The 26855-nt window shown below is 34.9% G+C and overlaps 1 protein-coding gene across 1 annotated transcript in view; it reads right to left on the bottom strand.

Moving 5' to 3' along the window:
* The window catches only part of CADM2 (cell adhesion molecule 2), a 1340404-nt gene that overhangs the window by 289484 nt on the left and 1024065 nt on the right, over positions 1 to 26855 (bottom strand). The window contains exon 3 of the mRNA XM_043991897.1: positions 16878 to 17027. Within this exon, the coding sequence (XP_043847832.1) occupies positions 16878 to 17027 (150 nt within the window). The remainder of the gene's footprint in view (positions 1 to 16877; positions 17028 to 26855) is intronic.

Raw genomic sequence — 26855 nt, 5'->3', positions numbered from 1 at the left:
GTATATATGGTTTGTAGTGGGGGTGGGGGGAGGATATGGGGTGAGAGGTATAAAGTAATGACATTTGTGGCCCACATTCAATTCTGAATCTCACTAAATCATTGCTACACCCCTTTGTGTCACATGGAAAATCCCCAGTCCCTATAAATCATTCTTCCCATTTGGTTTGGTTCTGGGAAGACTTGAAGTGCATAGGTAGCCAAGCTAGCTCCTTATGCAGTCATACACATACAAAACTGGAAGTTACAAGGAATTAGATTTCAACCCAGCATGAGAGCTATTTCTAGTAATCGAAACTGTTTAAAAATGGAATCATTGGGGTGGCTAGGTGGCGCAGTGGATAAAGCACTGGCCCTGGATTCAGGAGTACCTGAGTTCAAATGTGGCCTCAGACACTGGACACTTACTAGCTGTGTGACCCTGGGCAAGTCACTTAACCCCCATTGCCCTGCAAAAAAAAAAAATGGAATCATTTGCTCCACAATGTAATGGGATCCCTGTCACTAACAGTATTCAATTAGAGGCTAGATAACCCTTAGTCAAGGGTTTTTTAAAGGGAAATTACAACACTGAGAGAAAAGTGAGACAAGATAAACTTTAAGGCCTATTATTCTATATTCCTAATTAAATATTTTTAAATTATTCTAAGTTTAGGAAAAAAAGTCAGCTATTATTTTTCTAAGTGATTTATTGTCAGCTGTTTTACAAATCCTACATTACAGAAGCTAAAAAGGAGTTCATTTCACTTTGAATATATTTTCTTGATTTATACATCATATACCGGAATTAGTTATTGGTTAGTGACAAGATGGAATGGAGCAGAAATTGCCGGGACCTAGAGTCTAAACAAATTTTCCTAGGGCAGGGTAAATAATCAGTTCAAGTCCCAAAGACAATATATTATTCTTTCCCCAGGCCCCATCCAAGACTACTTACAAATTGAGATAGGAGGCTTTCTAATTTGAGAAATAGAAGGAAAAATGTTGTAGGTAGGAATTTCCTACATTTGTCAGGTCAGACATATTTTGTTCATCAGTTATGCTCACCATCTAGGATAAAAATTTTAGAACTCTAGGGGAAGATGAGGTAGGTATATTGAAATCAGGATGAAAAATATGATTAAAGAAATAAATCCTAATGGGCTATTGAATTATAAGCTCTAGAGCTAGTGAACAGTCCTATTCTACATCTTTTGTGGAATTTGCCTCAGCTAGAAAACTACCACTTCTGTGGCTTCTCATAGTTCTGTGTATCCTGAGAACCTTTCTAAGTGGCAGCAGACAAATGTCCAATAAGAGATTTATAGACTTTGAGGAAGTCCAGGGATAAGTTGTAGGAGGCTATTCCTGGAAATAAGTGTCTCTTGGTGCTAGTAGGCAAGAGACCAAGGTCCAGGGAAATAATGGTCAAGGACAAGGACCTTTGGCAGCTGGTAAACAGGAACCCAGACCTGGCCACTGGAGCTCAGGGACAGGGTTCTTACTCTCAGGAAGGTGTATGATAGCAAGTCAGGGCTTTTATCACAGAGAAATTAAGGTTCTGAGTGGGAAACCAGGGCAAGGACAAAAGCATGAAGTGATAAGACAAGTATCCATGTAATTAGACCACCAGTTAAAGGACAGGACTTAGCCTCAATGAACAAGAAAAACTTTTACTTCCTGAAAGTGAGGCACAGTAAGAGAAATTCCAGAAATTAAGCTGATTGTGCTGAGATTCTGAGCTAATATTTATCCTAATTAAGTACTGAATTAGTCCTAGTTCCTAGACCAGAGATGGGCCAGTTGATCAGAAAGCTATAGGTGGGTGACTACATAAACCAATCTAGTTTATCATATCACCACTCAACTGAACTGTTTCCTCTAAGGCTACCAGTGCTCTTTTAATTACTTAATGACCTTTTCTCAGTTTGTCTTTCTTAAGCTAACTGAAACAATTGACACTATTGACTATTCTTTCAGGGTTTTTTTGGTTGCTCTCTCTGGGATCTCCTTCTAGCTAAGTGACTACTTTTACTTACTTAGTCTTCTCTGTTGGATCATCAATCACATTCTACCCTAAGTTCCTATCCTGGAGCATCTTCTCTCATGTTTCTAAGGCCTGTATCTTGGTGAACTCATCAACCCTCATTGTAGATAACTTCCAAATCTGCCTGATAGCATTCATTTTTCTCCTGAATTCCAGTTCACCATTACCAACTGCTGATTGGACACCTCCAACTGCACATTCCACACAAAACCTCAAATTCAACATGTCTAAAAAGAACTTTTTATCTCTGTCCCTAAAAATCCTCCCTCACCTAAAATTTCCTATTTCTTGCAAGGACACTACCATCTTTCCAGTTACTAGATTCCCAGCCTCAGTGTCATACTTGACTTTTCCCGCTGTTTCCCATATTTAATTAATCGCCAAGTAATATTGTCTATACCTCCACAACGTATCTCATATATATCCTGTTTGTCTATTTAAATGATCACTGATTCATTTCCATAACTTGACCTTTCACTCTTCATCTCCATCTCTAAAAATTCTAGCTTCCTTTAATGGTCAGCTCATAAGTTGCTTTCTATGGGAAGCCTTTCCTAATCTCTCTAGTTATTAGTACACTCACTCCTCAAAAAACTGGTATTTTTTACATATTCATTATGTAAACACCTTGAGTTCAGGAACTGACCTTTGCCTCATATCTTCCAAATTTCACATATTGTCTGGCACATAGCAGACACTTAGTAAATTTTTTTTGGTTGATTTATATCCTCTCTCCTTTTCTGCAATATAATGTATCTTCTGAGGGCATGGACTACGTTTTGTCTTTGTATTGTGAGCACCTGGTGCCATGCCTTGTAACTTATTCTTTCATATGTGCTTATTGGACTGGACTGAAATGGTTTGTCACATACTTCCTAGAACCACACAGCTAAGGTATTTGAAGGGAAGTGGAAATGAGGAGTCTATGTGAATATTTTATGGTTTTAAGATGTTTGTAAAACTTTTTTCTCATGATTTTGAAGTCTTTGTTTTCAAGTGAGATTTAATAAAATTTCATTAAAATTTACTGGCACCTACACAAGGCTGCTATTCTGATGTCCCATCATCTCACTGGTGTGATTCCACTAGATTCCAAAGGCTCTACAAGGAAAACTTATACTTCTTATAGGAGAAGTCTCACCATATTGGAAAGAATCTACTGACAATTTGTACCAAGGTAGCTATTGTGGGAGAAGTTTACTTCCACAATTAAAGGAAAGTTTGAAAAAGCACAGACTTGTAAGTTGTGATAAATTGACTTACATTTATACCAAGGTGTTATAGCAAATCCTTTTCTGAGATCAGGTTTATTAGGGAATAAGAGTAAAGACTGGAAAAGAACACAAGATCAGTCAGCCTGAAGTGTAGAATTTGAAGATGAAATAGAGAGAAAAGAACATAGGGCAAGAGACAGGGATCTACCTCCTATAACTCAATGGATAGATTCACACAATAAATCAATTAATTCTCCCAGAATGTAATCAAAACATTAAAATAGGCATTAATAAATTTTCTTGACTTTACTGAAATGCTGTGAGTCCTTAATCAGTGTGAAATGATTATAAGGCTTTGATTGTTAAAGGCAAATGACACCAATGACGAGGAAACATCTTGTGATTGGTTGAGTAAAGCAATCATACCCCTTAGTCCTACATATAAAAAATGACATCAGTTTAAGTTTGCTTGGTAGTTTGCCAGTTCAGTACTGGAAGTGTTCCAGTTCAGACTTCATCAGTTTAATATCTAGAGCCAGAAGTGGAGGAAGAACCAAGACCCTGAAAAAGAATCTTTTTTTTTCCCCTGAATTTTGTATTCAACCAATTTTATTGAATCTGGATTTTTATTGGAATTTTATTCAATATCCTTTGAAGATAAAGACCTCCTCTTCTCTGCCATCAGTCATTTCATCAGAGAGACTGGACCAATAGGAGAAAATTCAACTTCTTGGAAAACCCAATGGTATTCTTACTCTATTAACATAAATACATATTTTAGACCCTAACATTTCAGCAGGGGGAAAAAGAAAATTTCCTAAGAAATAGAGCAATCCAAAAAAGGAATTAGCTTCAGATCTCCATCATTTGCCCTTGTCAAGCAGAGGTCGAATAATCATAAACTAGGACTGTTATAGCTACAGACTAGAGGATCTTTGAGATCCCTTCTTATTCTGAAATTCTATGATTTGAAGAGCACCAGAAAGTTAGAGTTCAGCAATGTGGGACTTTTTTCAGGATCAGTAATTAAGTAATATTGACTAATGAGACAAAACATCACTACCACTGAGGGAGCATCCACACTGACAAAATCCTGTATCATTGAAGTACTGAAGTAACTATAAATTTATTGGATATCACATGCATTTGATGTTAATTTTAATAAAACAATGATTAGGAAGAAAAGTTAATTAGTTTTTAAAAGCCTAGTCACTTTTATTTGACTATTCAAACTCAAGGATTTTGTTATTTCTTTAAATGTTAATATGTTACCCTCTTACATAATATATTGTTTTTGTTTTGTTTTGTTGGGGCAATGAGGGTTAAGTGACTTGCCCAGGGTCACACAGCTAGTAAGTGTCAAGTGTCTGAGGCTGGATTTTAACTTAGGTCCTCCTGAATCCAGGGCGGGTCTCTAACATAATATAAATAAGAAATACATATATTTATAGCCACAAGGGACCATAAAGGCACAACCTCAGTTTATATATGAGGCAACTGAACCCCAGATAAATCAAACTTCACAAAAGACAAGAGATTAGCCTGAGGTAATAAGTGGCAAAGACACTACTTGAACACAGGTTATAGGATCATAGATTTAGAGTTTAAAGGTCCCTTGGGGGACATCTAATCAAAACTTTTCATTTTAGAGATAATAAAACTGAGACTCAGAAAACTGATCTTAGAAAGTTAAGTGACTTCATCAAAATCACACAAAAGGCAGGGAACCCATGTCTGAAAACTTGAAATTCACCACTCAGTAAGGATTCCTATTAATAAATATACTTATGTTGCAAAGATATTTTCCAGTCACCTTTCCAATAGTCTTTGAGTTAAAATTTTGGCTCTAAAGATCTTTCTAGTGTCTAATATTAATTCAAAATAAATATTTAGGAATAATGCTAGTAATTAGGAAAATCTGTATTCTATACATGTGAAAAATGCAACCTTTTAACACTCAGAAGAAATCCATGGCTTTTGTGAAGCAACTGGGTGTGATGTCATATTACTGGAAAATAATTTATTTGGAATGTTTAAAAATTGGGAATAAAAAATACTACACTGTCCATTCTTTCTTTTACTGATATGCATGACTATCTATCTATCTATCCATCCATCCATCCATCCATCTATCTATCTACTTATCTCCTAGGTTTTCATTGTCTTAACACCTTAAACTGATCATGGAAATATATAATAATTATATTTAATACATTAGAGGCTTAATTTAATAATGTCAGCCTTTCTTTCCTTTTCATTTCTTTTGGGATGAACTTTAAGGAACTTTCAAATTAAGCTACATCAAAAATATTATAAATTAGCTGTCAAAATTCTTTAAAACTGAAATTCTGTGGTTCTATGAGACAATGGAATTAAAAAAAAATTCCCCCCTCCCAAATTATACAGTATAAAGAATGGCATCTGTGAACTAAAGGGAACATTTGATGTAAGCATCAAGTACATTTATAAAATATATTATTATAATTCTTAGTTCTGGAGAAATAAAATTTTTTATGACAGACAAAGTCAAAGTGAACAGAAATGAGAATGTAGGCCTAGATTAACAAAATTCTAAATCCTAATTATTTTTATATTTTAATTTATTATGTAACCAATCAGACTTCAAGCTACTTGACTTTGATGTAGTGGAACTCTAAATAGCACAAAAAGAAAGTCCATAATTAATAGAAGCATACAATTATAAAGTTGGAAGGGACCTTAGATATTGTTTAGTTCCACCTGCTAATTTTGTTCAGGTAAAATGAGCTAACAAGATGGTTTGGTTAATATCATTGAATGAATTAGTGACTGGGTTAGGACTAGGTAGAAGGGTTTTTCTACTATACAACACTGCATTATAGAAATTACAATTGAGGATTTTGCTAATCTCTGGCAAGTCTTTCTAAGAGACTATCTTCATCCTAAAAAGATGAAAAGCATATGAAGAATTAAAATAAATCAAAGAGAAAAGATTTGGATTGTATTTAAAATCTGTTTAGCTTAAACTATTTTCACTCACAAAACCCTAGATTTATTCTTGACCATTAGTAATTTACTATCACATCTTTTGCTTTAGTTATGCAGGAAAATGCAAATTAAAATATAAATATGTTCATATGAATGTGTATGCATGAGCATCTGAACATACATAGACACATGTGTATGTCAATTTGGAAAGCAAAAGAAAACATTTTCTTCCAGTTCTACATTGTTGCTGTATATGTCTCCCTGGAATATAATTCTGGGTGATTAGAATACAATGAGTCATAAGCATCTTAAACTCCACAGGTCTAAAACAGAACCCCCTATCTTTTCTTTTCTTTCTTTTTTGTTTTTTTTGTTTTTACTTTTTGTGGAGCAATGAGGGTTAAGTGACACATCTAGTAAGTGTCAAGTGTTTGAGGCCAAATTTGAACTCAGGTCCTCCTGAATCCAGGGCCAGTGCTTTATCCATTGCACCACCTAGCTGCCCCTACCTATCTTTTCTTACAAACTCATCCCTTTCTTGAATTTAATAATTACTGTCAGGGGCATCACCATCCAGTCATCTAGGTACATGACTTTGGTGTCATCATTAACTTCTCACTCTTGCCAACTTCCCATAGGCAATCAGTTGCTTAATCTTGTTTTGTTTCTTTCTCTGTATTGAATAATATCAGAAGACTTGATCAGTTGATGGGAAGTGTTTATCTTTGGAATTGAAATGAGTTGAGAATAGGTGTGACTAATGACTTTAACTGCACTAGGACTTTTTTTTTTTTAGAAAATTCATACACCAATTTGAGAAGTATACCACTCTATGCCCCTAGCACATACTCTCCTCACCCCATTACTCAAAAAGTAGCAAAGGAGACACTAAGAATTAGGCTAAGGATTCAGTAGTCTCTCTTATTTTTAATTAAGAATAATAACATTAACAATACTAATAGCTAGTTTTTTTTCCACAGATAAATAAATTAATAAAGAGATTTAGTGACTTGTCAAGGGTCACACAGCTAATAAGTGTCTCAGGCTGGATTTAAATTCTATTACACATCTCAAGTCTAGTTCTCTATTCACTGTACCACATAGCTACCTCACAATTTTATAACATTTTCATTCAGCTACAGAAATTTTTCCTCTCCAGACTTGATCTTATTCTTTAGTTAAGTCAGTATCAAAGAACTAAAAGCAAAGGGCAAATCTAGCATCCATCACAAATCAATTAATAAGCATCTTTAAAATGCCTACTATATGCCAGGCATTGTGCTAAATGTAACATTTTCCACATCCCTCGTCACTGGATAATTGAATGTCAGTCAGATCTGAAGTTAGTCAACATTGGTATAACAATCCATGAAAATCATGGCTACCTCTTCTGAGACTGATTGACAGCAAAGCCAGCCAGTGACATTAGTGGAAAGTGGGGAAGGAAGTGTTTCCTTCTCTTCATGGGACCCTTAATTATTTCTAGGGTCCTTAGGAGTAACTGATTCCCAAATTCATGTGCCAAGCTTGTACAGTTGAATATTGTTTCTCACTTTGTCTTAATAGCTCCAAGCTTTCACATCATCTCCCAGTGATCAAAACTTTATCCCTCTAGTATAGAGAAGCCTTTCTACTTTATTATTTGTAAGCATTAAATAAAACACACAGGCTCATGCACGCGTGTACACACACACACACACACACACACACACACACACACAGCTTAGCATTTCTGCTGGCCAAAATTGATTTATACTAGGTAAGTGAGATCTAAATTGAAATCAATACATAATGAACAAATTTGCCTACACAGTCCAGATCCATCCCATCCCTTGGGCAAGTTCTCATAGTAAAAACCTATAGCTACAAAAACCTTCTGTTTCTACTCCTGCTATATCACAGCAAGGATTAGTCCAGATCTGGTAGGTTCTCATGGCTTACCTCCTGGCAGCTTTCTGTTTCCATGTTTAGCTCTCAAGTCCCTTTTTCCTGATTGTCTGGGCTCTGAAACATACTATCCAAATAGCCCTTTTCCAGCCACCATCGCAATATATTAAGGTGTTCCTTAAAGAAATTTCTTAACTGATAGATGATAGATAGATACATAGATATAGCTATAGCTAAGAGCTAGACATCTTTTGTGAAGCTCCCTAACTTGTATACATAAAGGAGAAACAAATGTTTTCAAGATTAGCCTGAAATAGACAAAAATTCTAGGACAAATAACAATTGTATATTTTCCTACTAAAGGAAAATAAGGGGTGGGAATGATACCTATTAAGTATGTATAGAATAATTTTACATATATTTAGTTATTCGCATCTAATGGTAGCCATCTCTAGGGTAGAGGTAGGGGAAGGAAGAAAACAAAAAATTTACATGATAACTTTGTTGTATCTTTGAAAGGAATAGCAAGTTGTGCACACTAGATTTGCAGTTTCATGTATAATCATCTTATTTATTGTACTATGTCATGGAAAGCTTGTTTTATTCCACAAATCAAAATAAAATTTAAAAATGACATCTATTTTATCACCTGAAATACACATACATTAAAGAGTAGTAATGTTTTTTCCCCTTCCTGCTGCTTCTTGTTTTGGAAAGTATAATTTTTAATTTCATCTTTTCTTTTCTTTTTTTTTTTTGCTTCTTTCCACTTTTCTGTTTTGGAAAGAATATCAAAGATCCCCTCACTTCTTCTCTCTTTCTAATAGTTTTTTTTAATGTTTTCTGAGAGATCAGGAGCTTTAAAATTCTCTTGCTTTTTATGTCTAAACAATAGACCCCAAAAATAACAATTCAAAGGTACTGTTCTAAGGTACATTTTTTTTTGCTTTCTCCTATCTTTCTTGAGGTATTTTCACTACAAATTACAACCCCCATTTCAATTTCCTATATTCTTTTGCCATTTGTTTACATACTCATGTCCCTTACTCTCTCATGAACCTTAGTTTTACTGTTCTTCCTTTTCTGGCTGTATCTTTTCTGTATGTGACTTACTATGAGAAGCTACTGAAATTAAGATCATACAATCATAGATTTGGAGTTAGAAGAAACTTTAATGGATATTGAATCCATACCTCTTGTCTTATAATGGAAGAAAACAAAGTCCACAGAAGAAAAATTATTTACCCAAAGTAATACAGACAATGAGTGACAGAGGCATGATGGAAACCAAGGTGCACTGGAGATAAAAAGATAAAAAATAAAACAACCTTTGCCTCAAATAAGATTACATCCTATTTGAGAAATAACTTGTAAACATATAGGTAAATAAGAAATATATTCAAAATTAATATAAAGATATTTTTTGTTAGAGTGAGGCAGGGAACCAGAAAGGTTTTAAAAATGTCTCATGCAAGAGGTAGCAATAAATCAGAGTTTTGCAGGAAGCTAGGAATTGTAAGAGGTTCAAATAAGGAGGAAGTATATTGCAGGCATGGAAAACCGACTGTGCAAAGGCAAAAAGGAAATGGAACTTCACATATGAAGTCAATTTATCTCAAATATACATCTCATGAATGTAAATCTCATTTCCAGTATTCCTGGAAAGGGATGTTATAATTATGTACACTTAATAAAATAAAGTCATCATGGCATGATAGCTAGAGTTAAGGACTTGGCAACAAAAAAACCTTGGTTTCAAATCTTGCCTCTGATACTGACTGGCTGTCTGACACTGGGCAAATAAGTTAAGATCTATGTGTCTCAGGAAAATCCCGAGGATTTTGCTACAAAATTTTAGATGAATGTGATCTGTATTGGTTGGAGGGGAAGGACTTGTCTTTCACTTTTCTGTGACAAAATCAGATTCTTCTGATTTTCATATTCAGATTATATTTCTATTTCCAAATAAAGGCTTGTTCCAGATCCAAATCTATGAACCAATGAAAGGGCAATATATTGAGGACAATCTGCCAGGATATGCTGCTGACAGAGTTGAAAGCTGTAAATTTCATTAAAATAGTGGAATATGTGGAAAAGATGCATACACCCATGACAAGAGTCTTCTCAACACCATCTAAAGTTTTTTTTTCTTCCAACAATTGCTAGTGTCCTTTTCCAAACGTTAAGTAATCAGATAATACCACTTCAATTGTTTTCCCTGCACCTGCCAAAAAACTAACTAAATGGTTTAATTGATTTTTTTTCTATCTCTATTGCCAAATACCAAACTGCATTCATCTGCTGTTTCAATGACCTGGACTCCCTATTTTCTAGCTCCCTTATTTCTGAATACTCTGTCTTCCAAATTGCCTAACTACTGAATCTAACAAATATGGAAAGATTGTGGGGAAAACAGAAAAGTGGACAGTGAATAAGTAAATACAAGCAATAGCTACAGCTGTTCTAAGACCACCTGATCATGCTGTGTGGGAGGGTGAGGTGGGGTGGGACAAGTAGGGTAGATTTTGCTTCTTTGTCACTTATTTTTGTATGTATTTATCTATTTTGCTCTGGTGGGTGCTGCTACATAAACAGTTGTTCCTTTCAGATAGTTGTGAGAGAGAAAAAGAGAAGGGGAAAGAAAAGGAAGGTAAGGGAGGGGCTAGAGGAAGAATCTTTTAGCTCATCCTGCATTCTCATTCATGATTTTTTTTTCTATCCTGGCATTTAGACAACCTTACTTGCTTTCTCTACACCAAGGTATACATCCCTGCCTCTTCTACATTCAGACATAGATTCCTATGCTGTATTTTAGAACAGACTCCCAGAAGTTTGACTATTCTCTAGGCAGTAAAATGGTTTCCTATTTACTTTCTTAAAAAGTCCTAGGCCTAAGAAGCACTTAGAAATAAGTTATTGCTTTTCTGAACACCACCCAGAGAATTCTCTGGATTCTCGTCTATACGAGGACAGACAGCTAAACTTTTGTCTATTCTCTAAGCACTCCCTGGTTTCTTGTCTTTTTTCCCCCTTATCCTTAGTCTAATAGCATTCCCCAGAAATTTCCCTGGCTTCCTGATCACTGGGGAAAAAATCTAGCTCTCATGTTATTCTTCATTGACCTCCTATCCATCAAGACATAGATCCATTCCTCACTTGTCAGTTCTCTATATTCTTCCCTTATCTCCTGGTCAGTTGGAGATTTTTGGTCCCTTGTTTTTCACTATACTACTTCATGCATTAGTCCTCTGGACAGTATCCTTTCAGTCAGCTCTCTTGACCTGCCTGGTCCCTGATAAGTGACTACTGCTTGGATATCATCTTGGATAAAACATGTGGAACAAAATCTTTAATTAACCTGGGTTGTCAGATAATATTGAAAGTCTACTACAGCATCATTACCAGAATGAAAAACAACATAGAGATCATGTATATAGTTAAGGACAAAGAAAAGCTGAAGTCTGAACGACAGAATGATTAGGGCCTGAGGGGCAGAACCTTCAGAGGAGGAGAAAGGGACAATGTGTCTACTGGAAAACATGACAGAGCTATGCATTCCTATCTACTACTTTTGTTTTATTCCTAAGGATCATTATCATATATTATATTTAATTTATCTCTAGAAAATATATCATTAGGTACTCATCAGAGCTAAACTCCTAAAATTCCTAGAAATCCTAACATTTCTTCTCTCAGTCTCCATCCAAGGCATGGGTGTTCAGTTCAATTCCACTTTCTCTGATAACTAGGCTTCAGTTGAACTAATAATATTCTTCTAGGAAGGGCCATTCAGTGCTTTCCCCAAGACTGCTTCTTGTGCAAGAGGTCTTCCTGGACCTTTGAATTGTACAATGCACCTTCTATGACTTGCAATTACAACTTAACTATAAGGGGTTTGAAAGTACTCTCTCAGGGGCAGCTAGGTGGCAGAGTGGATAGAGCACTGGCCCTGAATTCAGAAGTACCTGAGTTCAAATCCGGCCTCAGACACTTGACACTTACTAGCTGTGTGACCTTGGGCAAGTCACTTAACCCCCATTGCTCCACAAAAAAAAGAAAAGAAAAGAAAGTACTCTCTCTTGGCTTCTGGGGGCAGCAGCCACAGTGAGCAATCTCAGTGCCTCCTTGTTTCCCTTTATGTCCTATTGCTCTGAACCACTGGAATATAAGGCCAGAATGTTTTAAGGAGAGTCTACTGAATTGTATACTTAGGTCTTGATTAGCATGAATAATGAATCCTCTGAAGTGATTGAATTTTCATACTGCATATCTCCATTGGGTTGGAACCCATTACCATATTTTCTAGAATGGTAACTTTGTACAATGCAAATTCAAATACACATGCCCACTTCAAGAGATTTATTATTTGCACTGTTTGAGGTATAACTATAGTGAAAAGACATGTTGTAAGGCTCCAGATTCTACCATTTATTATCTAGTACACTATGGGTTGTTTTTGTTGTTTGTCCTTTGTTTTCAAAGAGAACCAATGACATTATGATTTTGCAATAAATAGTACATAATGGGTGAATACTTTATTTGCACATGAATAACTGGATTTAAATGAAGTGGGGTTGCATGTAATTGTTAACCTCATACTCATCTAGAGTTATCCAGTGGCAAGACAAAAGTTAAGACAACTGGTGGTAGTCTGGGATTCAGTGGATGACTGGCATCTTCAATGTCTGACCAAGCATCAAGCACTCCACACTGCCTGCTTCAGCTGCTGTCCAGGCTATTGGAAAAAATTGTTTTCATCTGCCCTTTTCACCAGGGAAAGTCTTCATATGCTTGGGGTAGATATCCCTCTAACTCACCAATGGGTATAAGGCCTGTCAGTTATTTTCAGCTTGGTTCAGTCCATCTGCCAAAATGGTTTTACTTGAGTGTAACTCTTGTGTATGATAGAACTTCTTGGAGCCACAGGTAAGAGTTAGGTAATAGGTGACTATGGGTATGTCACCAGATGTTGCCCATCTCACAGTGACTGATGGTTTTTTCAACAGTGCTGCCTCTTAAACTCCTCCCCTTCCCCACCTCCATGATGCACAATGAACAATAAATTCAGGCACTTTATAAAAAGAGTTTGATCTTCCTTGAAAAATCAGGGTGAGGGAGAGAGTTGAAGTCAGCCGAATGTATTTGTTAGTACCTGCTATGTGGCGATATAAGAAAAGGAAAAAGATAGTCCTTTCAAGTAGCTCACAATCTAAGTCAAGAGGTGGCGTGGAAACATCAATGTATGAGGATAGATTGGAAATAAACAACAGAGGGAAGGAACTAGAATTAAGGGGAATTGGAACAGGCTTCCATAGAAGATGATATGTTAGCTAAGACTTGAAGGAAGATCAGGAAACCAGGAGGTAGAAATGAGAAGGAAGAGTATTTCAGGCATGGTGGGAGAGCCAAAGAAAATACCTTGAGTCAGGAAATGCAGCATCTTTTTAGTGAAAACTAAAGAGGCCCGTGTCACTGGCCTGTAGAATACTTGGAAGTGAGAAAGGTATGAGGGGTATGGGTTATGAAGGGCTTTGAATGCTGAAGGTGATACTGGGGTTTATTGGGTAGAGGGGCAAATAGGGTCAGAACTGTACTTTGTTAAAATAATTTTGACAGTTTAGAGGAGAATGGGTTAGAATGGACAGAGAGGGAGCAGCTAGGTGGCACAGTGGATAAAGCACCGGCTCTGGATTCAGGAGTACCTGAGTTCAAATCCCACCTCAGACACTTGATACTTACTAGCTGTGTGACCCTGGGCAAGTCACTTAACCCCCATTGCCCTGCAAAAAAACAAAAACAAAAAACCAAACCTAGAATGGACAGAGAAATAGAGCATGGAGCCCAAATACCAGTTGTAGTAGTCCAGGCATGAGGTAGCAAGGGCCTGAACCAGAGAAGGCAATAAGATATTTCAAAGGAAAATCAACGGGACTTGGTAACAGAATGGATATGAGAGGTGAGAAATAGTGAGAAGTTGAGGATGATACCTAAGTTACCAACCTGGCTGACTGGGAGGATGGCAGTGCCTATGACATTTAGCCAGGAAGTTGAAAGGGTTGGGGGAAGGGCAGTTAATAAGTTTAGTTTTGAACATGTTAAGTTTAATATATCCGACAGGTAGGTGGGAACCTGGAGGCCAGCAGAGAGTTTAGGGTTAGATGAATGGATTTTAAAATGTTAAAATCAACAACATAGAAATGATAATTTAACATAAGAGAGTTGATGAGATAATCATATGAAATATTATAGAGAGAGAAGAGAAAAGGGCCTAGATACAAACTACATATTTTCATTGAATATGGAAATCTAAATACTTTAGAGGGGATGCAGATCCATACTCTTAGGGACACTGTTCTATATTTCCATCAATTAGGAAAAAGTGCTAGATTCATACAAAACAAAACAAATCCATTGGCTTTTAAGTACATGGATTTGTCAACAGGCCTTTCATAACACTTTTTTTATTCCAGTTTATACATATAGTTACTCTATAGCCATTACAATAAATCAAGGCCAAATAATCTATATGCAACATACTGGAAGCCTTGATGTTGTTTAATATGGTCTCCCACAGTGAGGTGAAATAGTAACAACTATAGCTACCTATAGTACCATCTTACTTTTACTTTAAAAAAAAGTCTTTTCTTTATAAACGGTTTCTAAGGTATCTAAGTGAAAAATAAATATTTATTATGCATTTTATATTTCGTACAGAAGAATAATATTGTAAGAGTTAGTTAGAACCTGGCACTGGCATTAAAAGAAGGAGGGGGAGGAAGAGGAGGAGGAAGAGGAGGAGGAAGAAGAGGAAGAAGAGGATGAAGAAGAAGAAGAAGAAGAAGAAGAAGAAGAAGAAGAAGGGGGAGGAGGAGGAGGAGGAGGAGGAGGAAGGGGAAAAGCAAGGGGGAAAAGAAAAGGGAAAGAGAAAGAGGGAAAGAAAGTAGAAAGGAAAGAAGAGGTTCTAGTTATAAGCTTCCACAAACATCATCAAATTATTTTGGAACCTTTTATCTTTTTTTTTTCCATATCACTTTCCAATTAAATTTGAAATGTACATAAATATCTCCAGGATATGACAAACCCAATTAAGTCGGAGAAGAGAATCTGCAAAACATTAGAAATAGAAACACACACAAGAAAAGAAATAATGTGGGTTTTTTTTGTCTTCAAACACAAAGAACGAACAGAAGCAACAGCAGGATTTTACTTCTAGTAAGCTACCGCAGATATAAAATTCATTGATAGAGATTTTAAAAATCATAAAGCATCCATAGTTCAGGTAGCATTATATAAAAATCCCACTTCAAACAAGTTCTTAGTAGTTTATTACAGTTCAAGGAGATGGCATTAACTTTTTTTTTTAAGTGTGTTTCTCTGTAACTTTACATACCTGAGAATTTCAAGTATGTGATGAAAAGTTGCCCTTGCTTAGTAATTGTACATTTTGACATTGAAATACTCACTTTACTACTAAAGTTCACTCAGCTCATACATTAGATTAAAATTAAAGTTAATGTATTACACTTTTAGCTAACCTAAATATGCATATTCATTTATATTCATTTACAAATCATTTTAAAGTATTCTTCAACTTAAAGTCTATGTCTGTGACTTCCAAGATACTTGTTAGACAGAAATGATGATATATAAAAAACAAAAAATCTTAATCATACATCTTTAATCAGACCCTCATAACATCCTTAAGACTGAAAATAAGCTATAAATAGCATGATCCTATTCCATTTCAACTATTACCCCCACCCCGAAAGGAAAATCATGAAACTGCTAATTTATAGAACATTATTATAGTTTAAATAGGAATAATAATTTCAAAAAGACTGGGATTTCATCTATAGACAAAATATACCTATATTCTTATTTTTTAAAAATCAGCTGCAAAGACTCAAAAGAAACTAATATTTTAGGGCCAGATATAATACGATAGCATCATGCTTCTCAAGTGTTAAATATATTTAAGCAGAAAAGTGCTACTAAGGTCAATGACCATGTTCCTAAACAGTATGGTTAATATTTGAAATGAGTATTAACTATGACAATTAAATGGTATTTTGTGAAATCTTTTAGTTCTTTCCAGTTGAAATCACAGTCAGAAATTTAGAAATGCTTTTTCTTTTTCCAAATTTATGTCAGCAGAAAAGGAAATAAAGTGATTTTATTTGCTTCTCTGAATAATCTAAACAAATCTATGTATCATCCAATTAGGAAAACCAAGATAATTAATAAAGTCCAGCTAAATTTTAAGTAAATACAACATCCCACTTAATTTAAGAGCTTCTTGGTAGTTTGAGATTGATTTACTTCATCATGGCAAGCCCTCAAACAGAGATTTTTATTTTTAGATCCAAATAAGAAATATTAAATCATTTAACCATCTCAAGTCATACAATAACTTTGATTGTCATTTCAGTTAAATGAAAGACTTTTACATATTACAGTAAAATAATCCCTGGGAATTCGAATTTTTGGTTTGAATTTACATCATTAATCAGAAAGAAACTAAAAGGTATAAGTGAAAAGCTTGGTCAAGAAAATCAGAGAAATACTAAAAATAGAATTAGTAGTGTTTATTAAAAAGTTGAAATCAAGTTATCTTTAGAGTTTATGACTTGCAAACTAAAGTATTTAATATTTAACATGTTTAAATACACTTAGCAGCAGTTTGGTAATCAAAAGAAATCATTTGTGTCATCTCAGGAAAATAAATTTATTATGATTAGGATATTTGAGATTATGATTAAAATATTTATAAGAAAATATATTCACCTTTCTTGTCGTCAAAGTACAGAGTCTGTTGGGCTGGATTTGACCACTGGAGGGAGGTGTTATCATTTTGATCAACCCTACAGGTCAAATTTGCTGTTCCACCTTCAACAACTGTAACATTCTGCGTCAGTGGAAACTGCCCTTGGCTGCCTGAAGGGGGGTTAAAAGAAAATGTGAAAGTTAGAGAACTTATTTCTTTCTAACAAGCTATATAACTCACAGTAAACTTCAATATTCTTACTAAAGAAATATAAAGCCACCAAAGGAAGAAAATAGTGCAGAAATATTTAATAAGTAATATTGCCATAATATGTGGAATTTTAAAATCCTAACATTGAAGTTTTTAGAAAGCCCCCTCCATTATTACTACAAAGATATCATGTAGTTGCACACAAAACTACACCATATGTTCATGTAGAGACATCATAATCATTAATTTTATTGACCCCATATTGACCATGGAACATTATACTTCATCTTCCTCAGAGATAGAAAAGGTGAATAAATTTGGGTTAATTGCATCCTTTAAAACCACATTCATGCAATGGATAAGGGAAAAATATGTCCCTCGATGCTCAAATGTAAAGGTAATGCTCAAGCAAAGGTAAAATCTATAAAATGTGAAAATCCAAAATTTAGATTCCATTTGTGGCTTTTTAAAAAAAATAGTATTGCTATTCATTGAGATTCTACATTTCTAATTTCAAAATAAAATGTATAAGATTTATTTGAACAGATGTCACAATAGGTCCTACAACAATAAGGAAGGTAATATGTCTAATCATGTCTTCTAGGATCATATAGTTTGAACCAAAAGGGAACTCAGGTTCTATTGTCTAACCCCTTCATTTTACAGATGAGAAAAGTGAGGTTCAGAAAGGTTAAGTCACTTGCCCAATGTCACATAGGTACCAAGTGACTAGAGCCAGGATTTGAATTCACATTGTTTGACAGCAAAGCCACAACTCTTGCCACATCTTAACATTGCCTTCTTCTACTTAAACTAATTAAGTGGTGTAATTTTAAGCAATTTTTAAACAAAATAATATAATTTGATTAGTACGGTCATAGAACATGCAATAAGTAAACTATAACTTAGCAAAATGAATTAGAGCTATACCAAGACAGATATGAACTAAGCAAAAAAAAATTCACAATAATATTAATGAGCAAGGTAACTCATTAAATGAAGAATAATTTTTTTATTTAAGTACATTAGGGTGACTTAATCATACCCGTGAAATATATTTCCCTTTTAATTAGTTTTATAATGATCGTATCATGACTATAAACACCACTTGGTGTTATGCTCTAGCTCTTAGCATTTAAAAAAAATCTTATTACCATGAAGCTTGCTGATTGGCACTGTAAGAAACAAAAGAGCCTGAAGGAGAAAATTTCTTCACCAACCCAAATGACACAAGTTCACAGGTTCATGACCACATTATATAATTAAACCTATCAAGTGTAAGAGAGCTTATACCAGGAGCTTTGACAAGTTAAAGGCAACAATTCAGAGTCACTATAGCAACTCCACCAGGATACCTCCCTATAATCTTTTGGGTGGAGTTTTCAAATTGGGGTTAGAAGATGTCTAGAATAATTCTTTGAGAGTTGACTTGAAAGCCATCAGGAGCCAGAGTGGGATGGGTTTTGCTTTCAGCTCAGAGGTGACCTCTAGTAGGGGAAACATGGAGAACCATCAATCTTGTGAAGTGAGGTGAGGAGAAAAGCCACATCAAAGAGAATGTGAGCAAAGACAGAAAGATAGAATATATGCCGAATGAGCCCAGATTGTCAGCTCATAAACATTGATCTCAGCATTATTTTAAGCTGATTTTTTTCCTTTTTTAAAAAAAATAGATTTATCTGAACTATATAGTATGTGTTTTTAAAAACCTTTCAGTAGTAAAGGATACATTATATAATTATTTTTTATTAGCTGTCTACAAATTAAGGGTATAGAATCATAGGACAGAAAGAGTTTTTAGAGATCATTGAACCCTCACTGATGATAAAACCAAAGCTTAGAAAGATTAGGAGTCTTGCCTAAGATCACATAAGTAGTTGGTGAAAGGACTAAAACTAGAACCTGTGGGTTATAGCAGTTGTCCCTCAATCAGGTGATCTTAATTCTATAATAGTATATCAATATAACACATTCATGATGCAGAGTTTTAGGAAATATTCCTTGAAAAGTTACCATTTAATATTTCCTTAGTTCATTCTAAATAAAATTGGTGTTAAGTTGGAGAAAGTTTAATAAAATGAAATTAATAAATTCTTAGAAAGATATACAAATACAGAGGAATTTTTACCTCAATTGGTTTAATATGAAATGCAATTTAAAGAAAAATTAAGTCTATTGACTTGAATTTGATCTAGAACTGAGTTTGCTAATGGTCATCAGTCACTCAAATAGGGAATTAAGGGTAACCTAGAGTAAATGTATGCCTAAGTAAGTAAACTTTCGATAACTTTTAGCATTTTTTTTTACTTGTTTATGCTCCATTTCCTGCAGATATTGCTCAGTTTGATAGGTTTCTCCCAATATTCTCTCCTTAATTCTCTATCTTGATCAATAGTGTCTACGATGAACTAATTCTTATGAAGTAAGGTGAACAGAAAAACACTACTGGTTACCACTGATCTAGAACTCTAGTCAGAGAGAAAGCTTGATCCAAAAGTCATATTCTTTTTTTTTCTTTCTTTTTTTTTTTTTTGGCAGGGCAATGGGGGTTAAGTGACTTGCCCAGGGTCACACAGCTAGTAAGTGTCAAGTGTCTGAGGCCAGATTTGAACTCAGGTACTTCTGAATCCAGGGCCAGTGCTTTATCCACTGTGCCACCTAGCTGCCCCCCAAAGTCATATTCTTAAAAATGTATTTTAAATGCATTATATTCTGAGGACTAATATGTGATGGGACATGCCAACCAAGAAAACTTTAACATCATGTACTTATATTTGGAATAAGTGGAGAAAGAATGGAGAGACTTAAGATGATTTTTCCCCCTAGGATTTACACACACATAAATGTCATAATTTCTAAAGAAGATATATCTTTACCATGACCAATAAGTACTTCTTATTTGTGGAAAGGAAATTTTTTTCCTTTGTTCTTTAGCATCTATTTCAAATTTTCCTCTTTTTTCCCCTATCAGTCGAAAAACCCCACTACTTTCCTACTTTGTGGATTTTTTTTTACTTTGAAGCAATAACTTTAACTTTATTCTTCAAAGAAAACTACCCAATTTGTTGTTGTTTTTTTCTATACTGCAGAAAAGAATCTTGTGTTACTTAGTTCTTCTTAGTCTAATATATCCTTACTTGTACCTATGTGATCACACTTTTGGAAAATACTGTTTTTAAATTTTTATTTTAAAAATTTAAATATTTATAATATTTAAATATTTATACTAGAAGAAAATTATGAATTTAACACAGAAAAGTGTTTAATGAAGAATGTTTATAAAACATTGTCTAAAGACTCTTATTTGGAAATACTTTTTCCTCCCTACTATGGTAACCAACTCTTATTGTCCCCTCTGATGCTTTATTTTTCCATACCTAGATGCAGGATGGTTCAAACATCCCTTATCTATAGACAGATCAGTAGGCTCAAAAATTTATGAATTAAAACCCATCTTCTGCCAATCTCAGAATCAGTTTAACATTAAACTTTTGTAACAAATCCCATGCAGGTGTTCACTGTGTGAACACCAAGAGTTCTGCATACTTTCCCTGTGGGGAATAAAAAAGCCAGAACTCTGGTGGTCCTATTGCTGGTGACAATCTGGGAAGTACCATCATTCAGAACAGAGTGGATCCACAGTGAAAAAGCAACATGAGAGATCCCTGAAGCCAGAATTATAGTCAAAAGAATCCTGGCAGGCCAAGAGGAATGCTTGAGCATCAACAACAGAGCATGGTTTTGCTTTCCAAAACAGAGCCATTCAAGCCTCACTATCTCCTGAATGGCTGGTGAGTAAAGGCAATAGCTTTCTCCATCTCTCTTCTCCTGGTAAAGATTAAGTGTGGGTCATACCAGTGGATCAGTGCACATTGTGCATGAGTGCTTAGTAACTAAGAGCAATAATAATTTGAGATATATCTGGACAGACAGGCAGAAGTTGAGAGAGAGAGAGAGAGAGAGAGAGAGAGAGAGAGAGAGAGAGAGAGAGAGAGAGAGAGAGAGAGATACAAATGATAATATTTATTGCAGCTATTTAGCAGGAACTGAAAATCTCTGGGTTTTTTTTCTCCCTAAAATGAATGATGGCATTTCAAAGGAATGGGTAGCTGTTCTTTTAAAAACAGAAGAACAGAAAAGAAAAGCATATTTAAAAACAAGTCTAGGGAGAAAAGAAAAAAAAACCTTTGTATTAGATAGATAATGGTGGGATTTTTGTTCTCTACTTGTTGACTAGAAGGAAGGAAAAAAGGAAGGAAGGAAGATGGAAAGAGAGTTACATGTGGCAAAAGTTGATCACACGAGCGTGTTATACGTTTTAATAGAAATGAGGATTAGTAAAGAAAATGGTATTCAGGATTTCTTAGTTTTCTTTTTAGCATTAATGTGTAGTTGAAAGTATTTCTTTTAAAAGTTATTTTATAAATCTATTGTAAAACAAAACCATAACAAATTTATGCAAAGAAATTGTAATATTCCAAGAAAGTAAAGGATTTTTGAGCTAGAATAAGCCAGACTTTTATTAACTATATAACTGGATAAGATATTTTGCTTGAGGATTCTCCCTACCCTTACCCCTTTACTATTTTCAGCTCTATTAGTACTCCACACAAAGTAAATCACTTCCATCAAGTTCTTTGCCATGTTTGTTCTAAGATGCTGAATCTTAGAAAGTTTAAGATAATTCTTATTACTTGTAGTCTAAAAATATCCCCAAATGCACACACAGCATGCTATTACTTTCACTAAATTACAAAAGGCATTCTAAACAAATAACTTTCTAATGTGCAAGTTGTGGCTCAGTAGTTGTATGGACTGAGGCACATATTGCATACTGAAAGTTACCAGCTTAATATATACTAATGTCATTAATGCAAACTGATAGTTCTCAGGAGAAGTATGATGGTTTCTCGATCTTGTGAGAAAGGAAAATGGAGTTAAAATTAAAGGAATTAGGAAATTCTCTTCCATTCATTCAGTTATGAATTACCCCTAATTAATTCTTCTGATTAGCTTTTTCCAGACTCCAGATGCCCCTGCACTTTTCCTATTTCAGATTCCTCAACAAAAACAGTTCCTTTAAACTTTCTTCTACAAGACTCCCATGTAGAACTGATTCTTTGATCCAACCTCAGTCTTTCTTGACTTAGCCTATGTTCTAGAGTACAACACCTGGTATTTACCTTCTGTGCCACCTTTCTGACGCTATGGTGCTATGGAGCATGGCCATCATTATAGAATTGCATGCCAGTTTCCATAGAGACAGGAAGCACTAGAGGGACCTGTGTTCCATAGCAGCTGCCAGACCCAGGCAGGGAAGAGACAAAGCTGGCGGGCAGTGAGTCTTGCAAGGCCAAGAAAGGTTGGAAGGGCTTTTTCCTCCTGGTATCAGAAAATAACATTGCCAAACTGGCAGCTACGGCCATTGCAGTCCTGTAGACCAGATCCTGGTGCTCACTAGGGCTATTCTATAAGAGACCCATTCTGCTCCCATCTCTGGGAGCAGAGACTCCTGTGTGCCCAAAGCTTGGCCCTGATCCACTATTGGCTTCATTATCCTTAACAAAAGGCTCTTTCAGATTTACAGTAGCTCCCACAGCTCCTGACCCACAGAATCATAATTCTTCTGTACAAATTCTACCTAGCTTTGTCTATTTCAGGACATGACATTAAGCTCTCCAGGCCTCTTACAACAGACCAATGAACTGATGGAATAACCACTCTACTGTTCCAAAACTGTCTCCATACTCATTGAAAAAAATAGATGTCATAGAATGCCATATTACAATTAACTTTTATAATTTTTATTGTATTCCTCAAAGCTTCTAACAAATTACTCATGATTTTGTTTTGAAAAAACTATTATATTTTTATATTACTCTAAAGAAATGTCATGAGAAAAATTTATTTCATGGATCCTTATGTTTATATTTCTTTATGGAAATATGAAAAAAGGTCTGTCATCTCATCAGTGTGAAGAACTGCCAGAGTTGGAACTTTCTAGATTGACAGTTTGCAATGACTTTTTAAAATTTAATAAATACAAAAGAGAGTTGCTTGAGGCAAATAGGGTCAAGAGACTTGCCCAGGGACCCTGAATATAATGTAAGTTCCTTGAGGATAGAACTCTCATTTTTGTCTTTGTATCTCTGGGGTTGAGTACGGTACCTGGTCACATTGTAGCATCTAAATAAAGGTTTGCTGATAAAGGTTTGCTGATTAACTCTCAGAGAAGAGATTTGAACCCACATTTTCTTCATTACAAATCCAGTATTCTACTACACTGGAATACTTCTTATTTCATTTATCATTTTGTAAAATATAACAAATTATAAATAGATAAACATTTTTCTGATTCATATTTAACTTTTTACCTACTAAGACCTACAGTATACACTGTTTATTGACCAACTCCCTGGGGGAGAAAAGTGTGTACTTTTAAGTTTAATCTGCATTATTAACATTTCACCATCACTTGTGTTTAGAGAGTTAAAAATAAAGTCCTGATTTACAGTATTTGCCAGTTTCTGAGGTAAAAAGTACTCACAGTGAATGTTTACCAATTGGAGAGAGGGAGAAAGAGAGAGGTGTGAGGTGGGGTATACATTTCAAACTACCTCTAGCACACCACTGATCTAAGACCCCAAAATATTTTCTATATGTATAGACAATTCATTTACCATATATGATTCATCCTTTGAATGTGTGTAATACTGTTTGGGAGAATCAATCCCAAACAATAACCACAGCAACCATTAAAAAAGCAACCCATGATGGAACACATATATAATTATTTCCCCCAAATTTACACCTTGCCCAATTCTTTTAATAAATATTGCCACAGACCAAATTTCTTCTTTTGTAAATAGCAATTTAGGCATTGTATTGTGGAGTATAAAAATATATTCAAATAATAGAATTAAGGAATAGAGAGCAAGAAATATGATTGCCATTTTAAAATTCTCTAACTTCAAAAATGCCTTATATGGTCATTATCATGTGTGCATAAAGTCACTTTATATTGTTTGAATACTGTTTTCAGGGTGAATGAACAAGCCCTGGAGCTGACTAGTTTTCCTTGCTAAGTGATGAACATTTGAAAGGCAGCCTTCCAAGAGGGGGAAAAAAATTTATGACCACAATCACAGACTGGTTCACAGGGAGGCTCAATCACTTAACTAAATTCTAAATTGATATGTCAACCTGAAGGAAATATTCTGGAAAGGAACACACAGATGGCAGAACTCTTTAGAAGACAGGGTGAGGAATATAGTGCTTATCTTATATAATCAATCTCTACAAGACTAAAAATTGAATCAGTAGGAAAAAGACGCTTTTGCAATTAGAGCTCTAAGAAAAAAAATTCTCATCTAGGGGTACCCAGTAAAATATTGATCCATATGTAGTTCATTTTTTTTAGGGCTTAGATAATTGTGGTTAAAGAGAAATTATCACATAAGATAGATTTACAATAAGTATGTAATTAAAGATCTCAAAAACCTCTTAGGAAAACCAATCTCCATCACATTCATAACATGAAATGAAGAAACATATAATTTAATAAAAAAACACTAGAAGTTCATTTCATATGGAATTGCATGTGAAAAAAGAGTTTGAAATACATATATGTATATATACATACATGTATGTATGCACACATAGATACATACAGAGAGACGGAAAGAGAGAGAATCCTCTTTGGCAGATTTTGTTACATAACAAAAGAATATTTATTTGAGAAAGGCTTAAAAAAAAGAATGTGATGAAATTCTTTAAAAACTTCAAATACTAAGACATACACACATTTCAAAGATTCACATGATTTTAGATTGAAAAAAAATCTATTAGTGTTAATTTTTTTAGACAATAGCTATAACCTATATCTAACTAGTGTTTTCTTAGCATCATCTTTCTTTGATATCTTGAATGTTGAAAATACAATAGTGTAGGTACATAGTATTAATCATTATCTAGGCTACTTAATGTCTATATTCTTAAATGATACTGTTTCATTGCAATTCATGGAACTCTCTACTGTAAAAAATCGAAGTTGTGGATAACCCCAAGGAATAATGGAGAGATACTTGGTAGATATAAGTAAATTCCAAAATATTATAGCAAAAGAAGTGCACAAGAGATATGTAAAGGATATCATCATAGAGCTGTATGGCTAGAAAGGAAGGTGGCCCAGTCATGCAGAGAGATCAAGGAGTAAATTAATGGACAGCCTCCATGCTCGGTAAATACCAAAATCAAGACACTTGGAGAAAGACTAGACTCCCCCTCCCCAGTATTTTGAAGAGACTCCTTGTAGAGGAATCATATGTCATGAAAAAAGTATTTTACAGAATAAGAAGACATAGATGAGTTGCAATGTGCTTTATTGGAGAGGGTAACCATTTGGATAAGTTCACAGATCCTTCTAAATTTCAGTCATTTGCTAGTTTTAGGAGGTGGACAGTTAAAATAAATTAAATAGAAATGTTCTAATTAGGCCTTGATGTAGAAAAAGGCAAATTCATGCCTCTATTAATTAAAATAATTTGATTTTTGTAGACATAATGGAAACCATTTTCTACATCGTATATAAAACATACAAGAGAACTAAAAATTTATGAAAATGGTACTCGATTAGCAAGAGTATAAAGTCATTCTATACAACTAAGCATTATGAAAGCACTCTAGTATCTTAATTTCCAAATATAACCTCTGGCACATGAAAGTGAATTCACGGCCACAATTATGCTCTACAATTATGCTCCCTTCCTATCTTGGGCTTTTGTTTTTTAAATTGAAAAAGAATAAGAGAAAAAGATGATTAGTGTAGACTTGTGAAGGGCACCACAATTCATAGAATCATTTACTTAGGTTTAAAAGAAAATCCTTGAGGACCTTGGAGATCATCAAATGAAATATATGTCTATGTGAAGTGTTTTGCAAGCATCAAATTACTAGATAAACATTGGCTTTAATTGTTATTTAATTGTGGTCTGACTTCTTTCATTTTATAAATATGGAAAATGGGCCTCCAAGAGGTAAAAGAGCTGAAAATTAAGCTAAGTCCCTCTAATGTCAGATATAACTGTAGCACTATAGAGGGAGAAGAGGAATGGGCCAAGGATGGAACCCTGTTGAACATGATCTGGATCCAGCAAAGGAGACTAGGAAGGAGTCATCAACCAGGTAGGAGGAGAAACAGAAGAGAATCTTGTCCACAAAACCTATAGAGAAAAGAGCATCAGGGAGGATATGATGCTTAACAGTGACAAAGATTGCAGAGAGGTTGTAGAGTATAAGGACCGAGAAAAGCACATGGTATTTGGTGACTAAGAGAACATTAGTAACTTATAGAAAAAGTAGTTTTGGTGGAATGATGAGGTTGGGGACAAGATTTCAAGGTGTTTAGAAAAGAGAGAGTATACAAGGGAGCCATCTATGGCCTTTTAAAGTAGTTTAGTCATAATGTAGGATTATAGTTAGTCATGATGGAAGGATGAAGTAAAGATTTCTGGAGAATAAGGAAAACAGAGGTATATTTGCAGGCAGTAGGGAATAAGCCAGTATCCAGGGAGAGATTGAAAATAAGTGATAGAGTGGGCAGGATAGAAGGGGCAATCTGTTGGAGGACATAGGATAGAAGAGGATCTCTTGAACATCTAAAGGAGTTCAGCTTGACTAAGGCCACCTCATCATATGAGACAAGGATGAATAGGAGATAGTGGCAGAAGGCATCTGAGCAATATAAGATGAGGAGGAGGGAAGAAAAGGGAGCTTACAGCAAATGGTCT

This window comes from Dromiciops gliroides, chromosome 3, assembly GCF_019393635.1.
Source record: "Dromiciops gliroides isolate mDroGli1 chromosome 3, mDroGli1.pri, whole genome shotgun sequence".
NCBI classification, from domain to species: Eukaryota; Metazoa; Chordata; class Mammalia; order Microbiotheria; family Microbiotheriidae; genus Dromiciops; species Dromiciops gliroides.
Note: the sequence above shows the minus strand (reverse complement) of the source record. Positions and strands in the feature narration are given on the sequence as shown.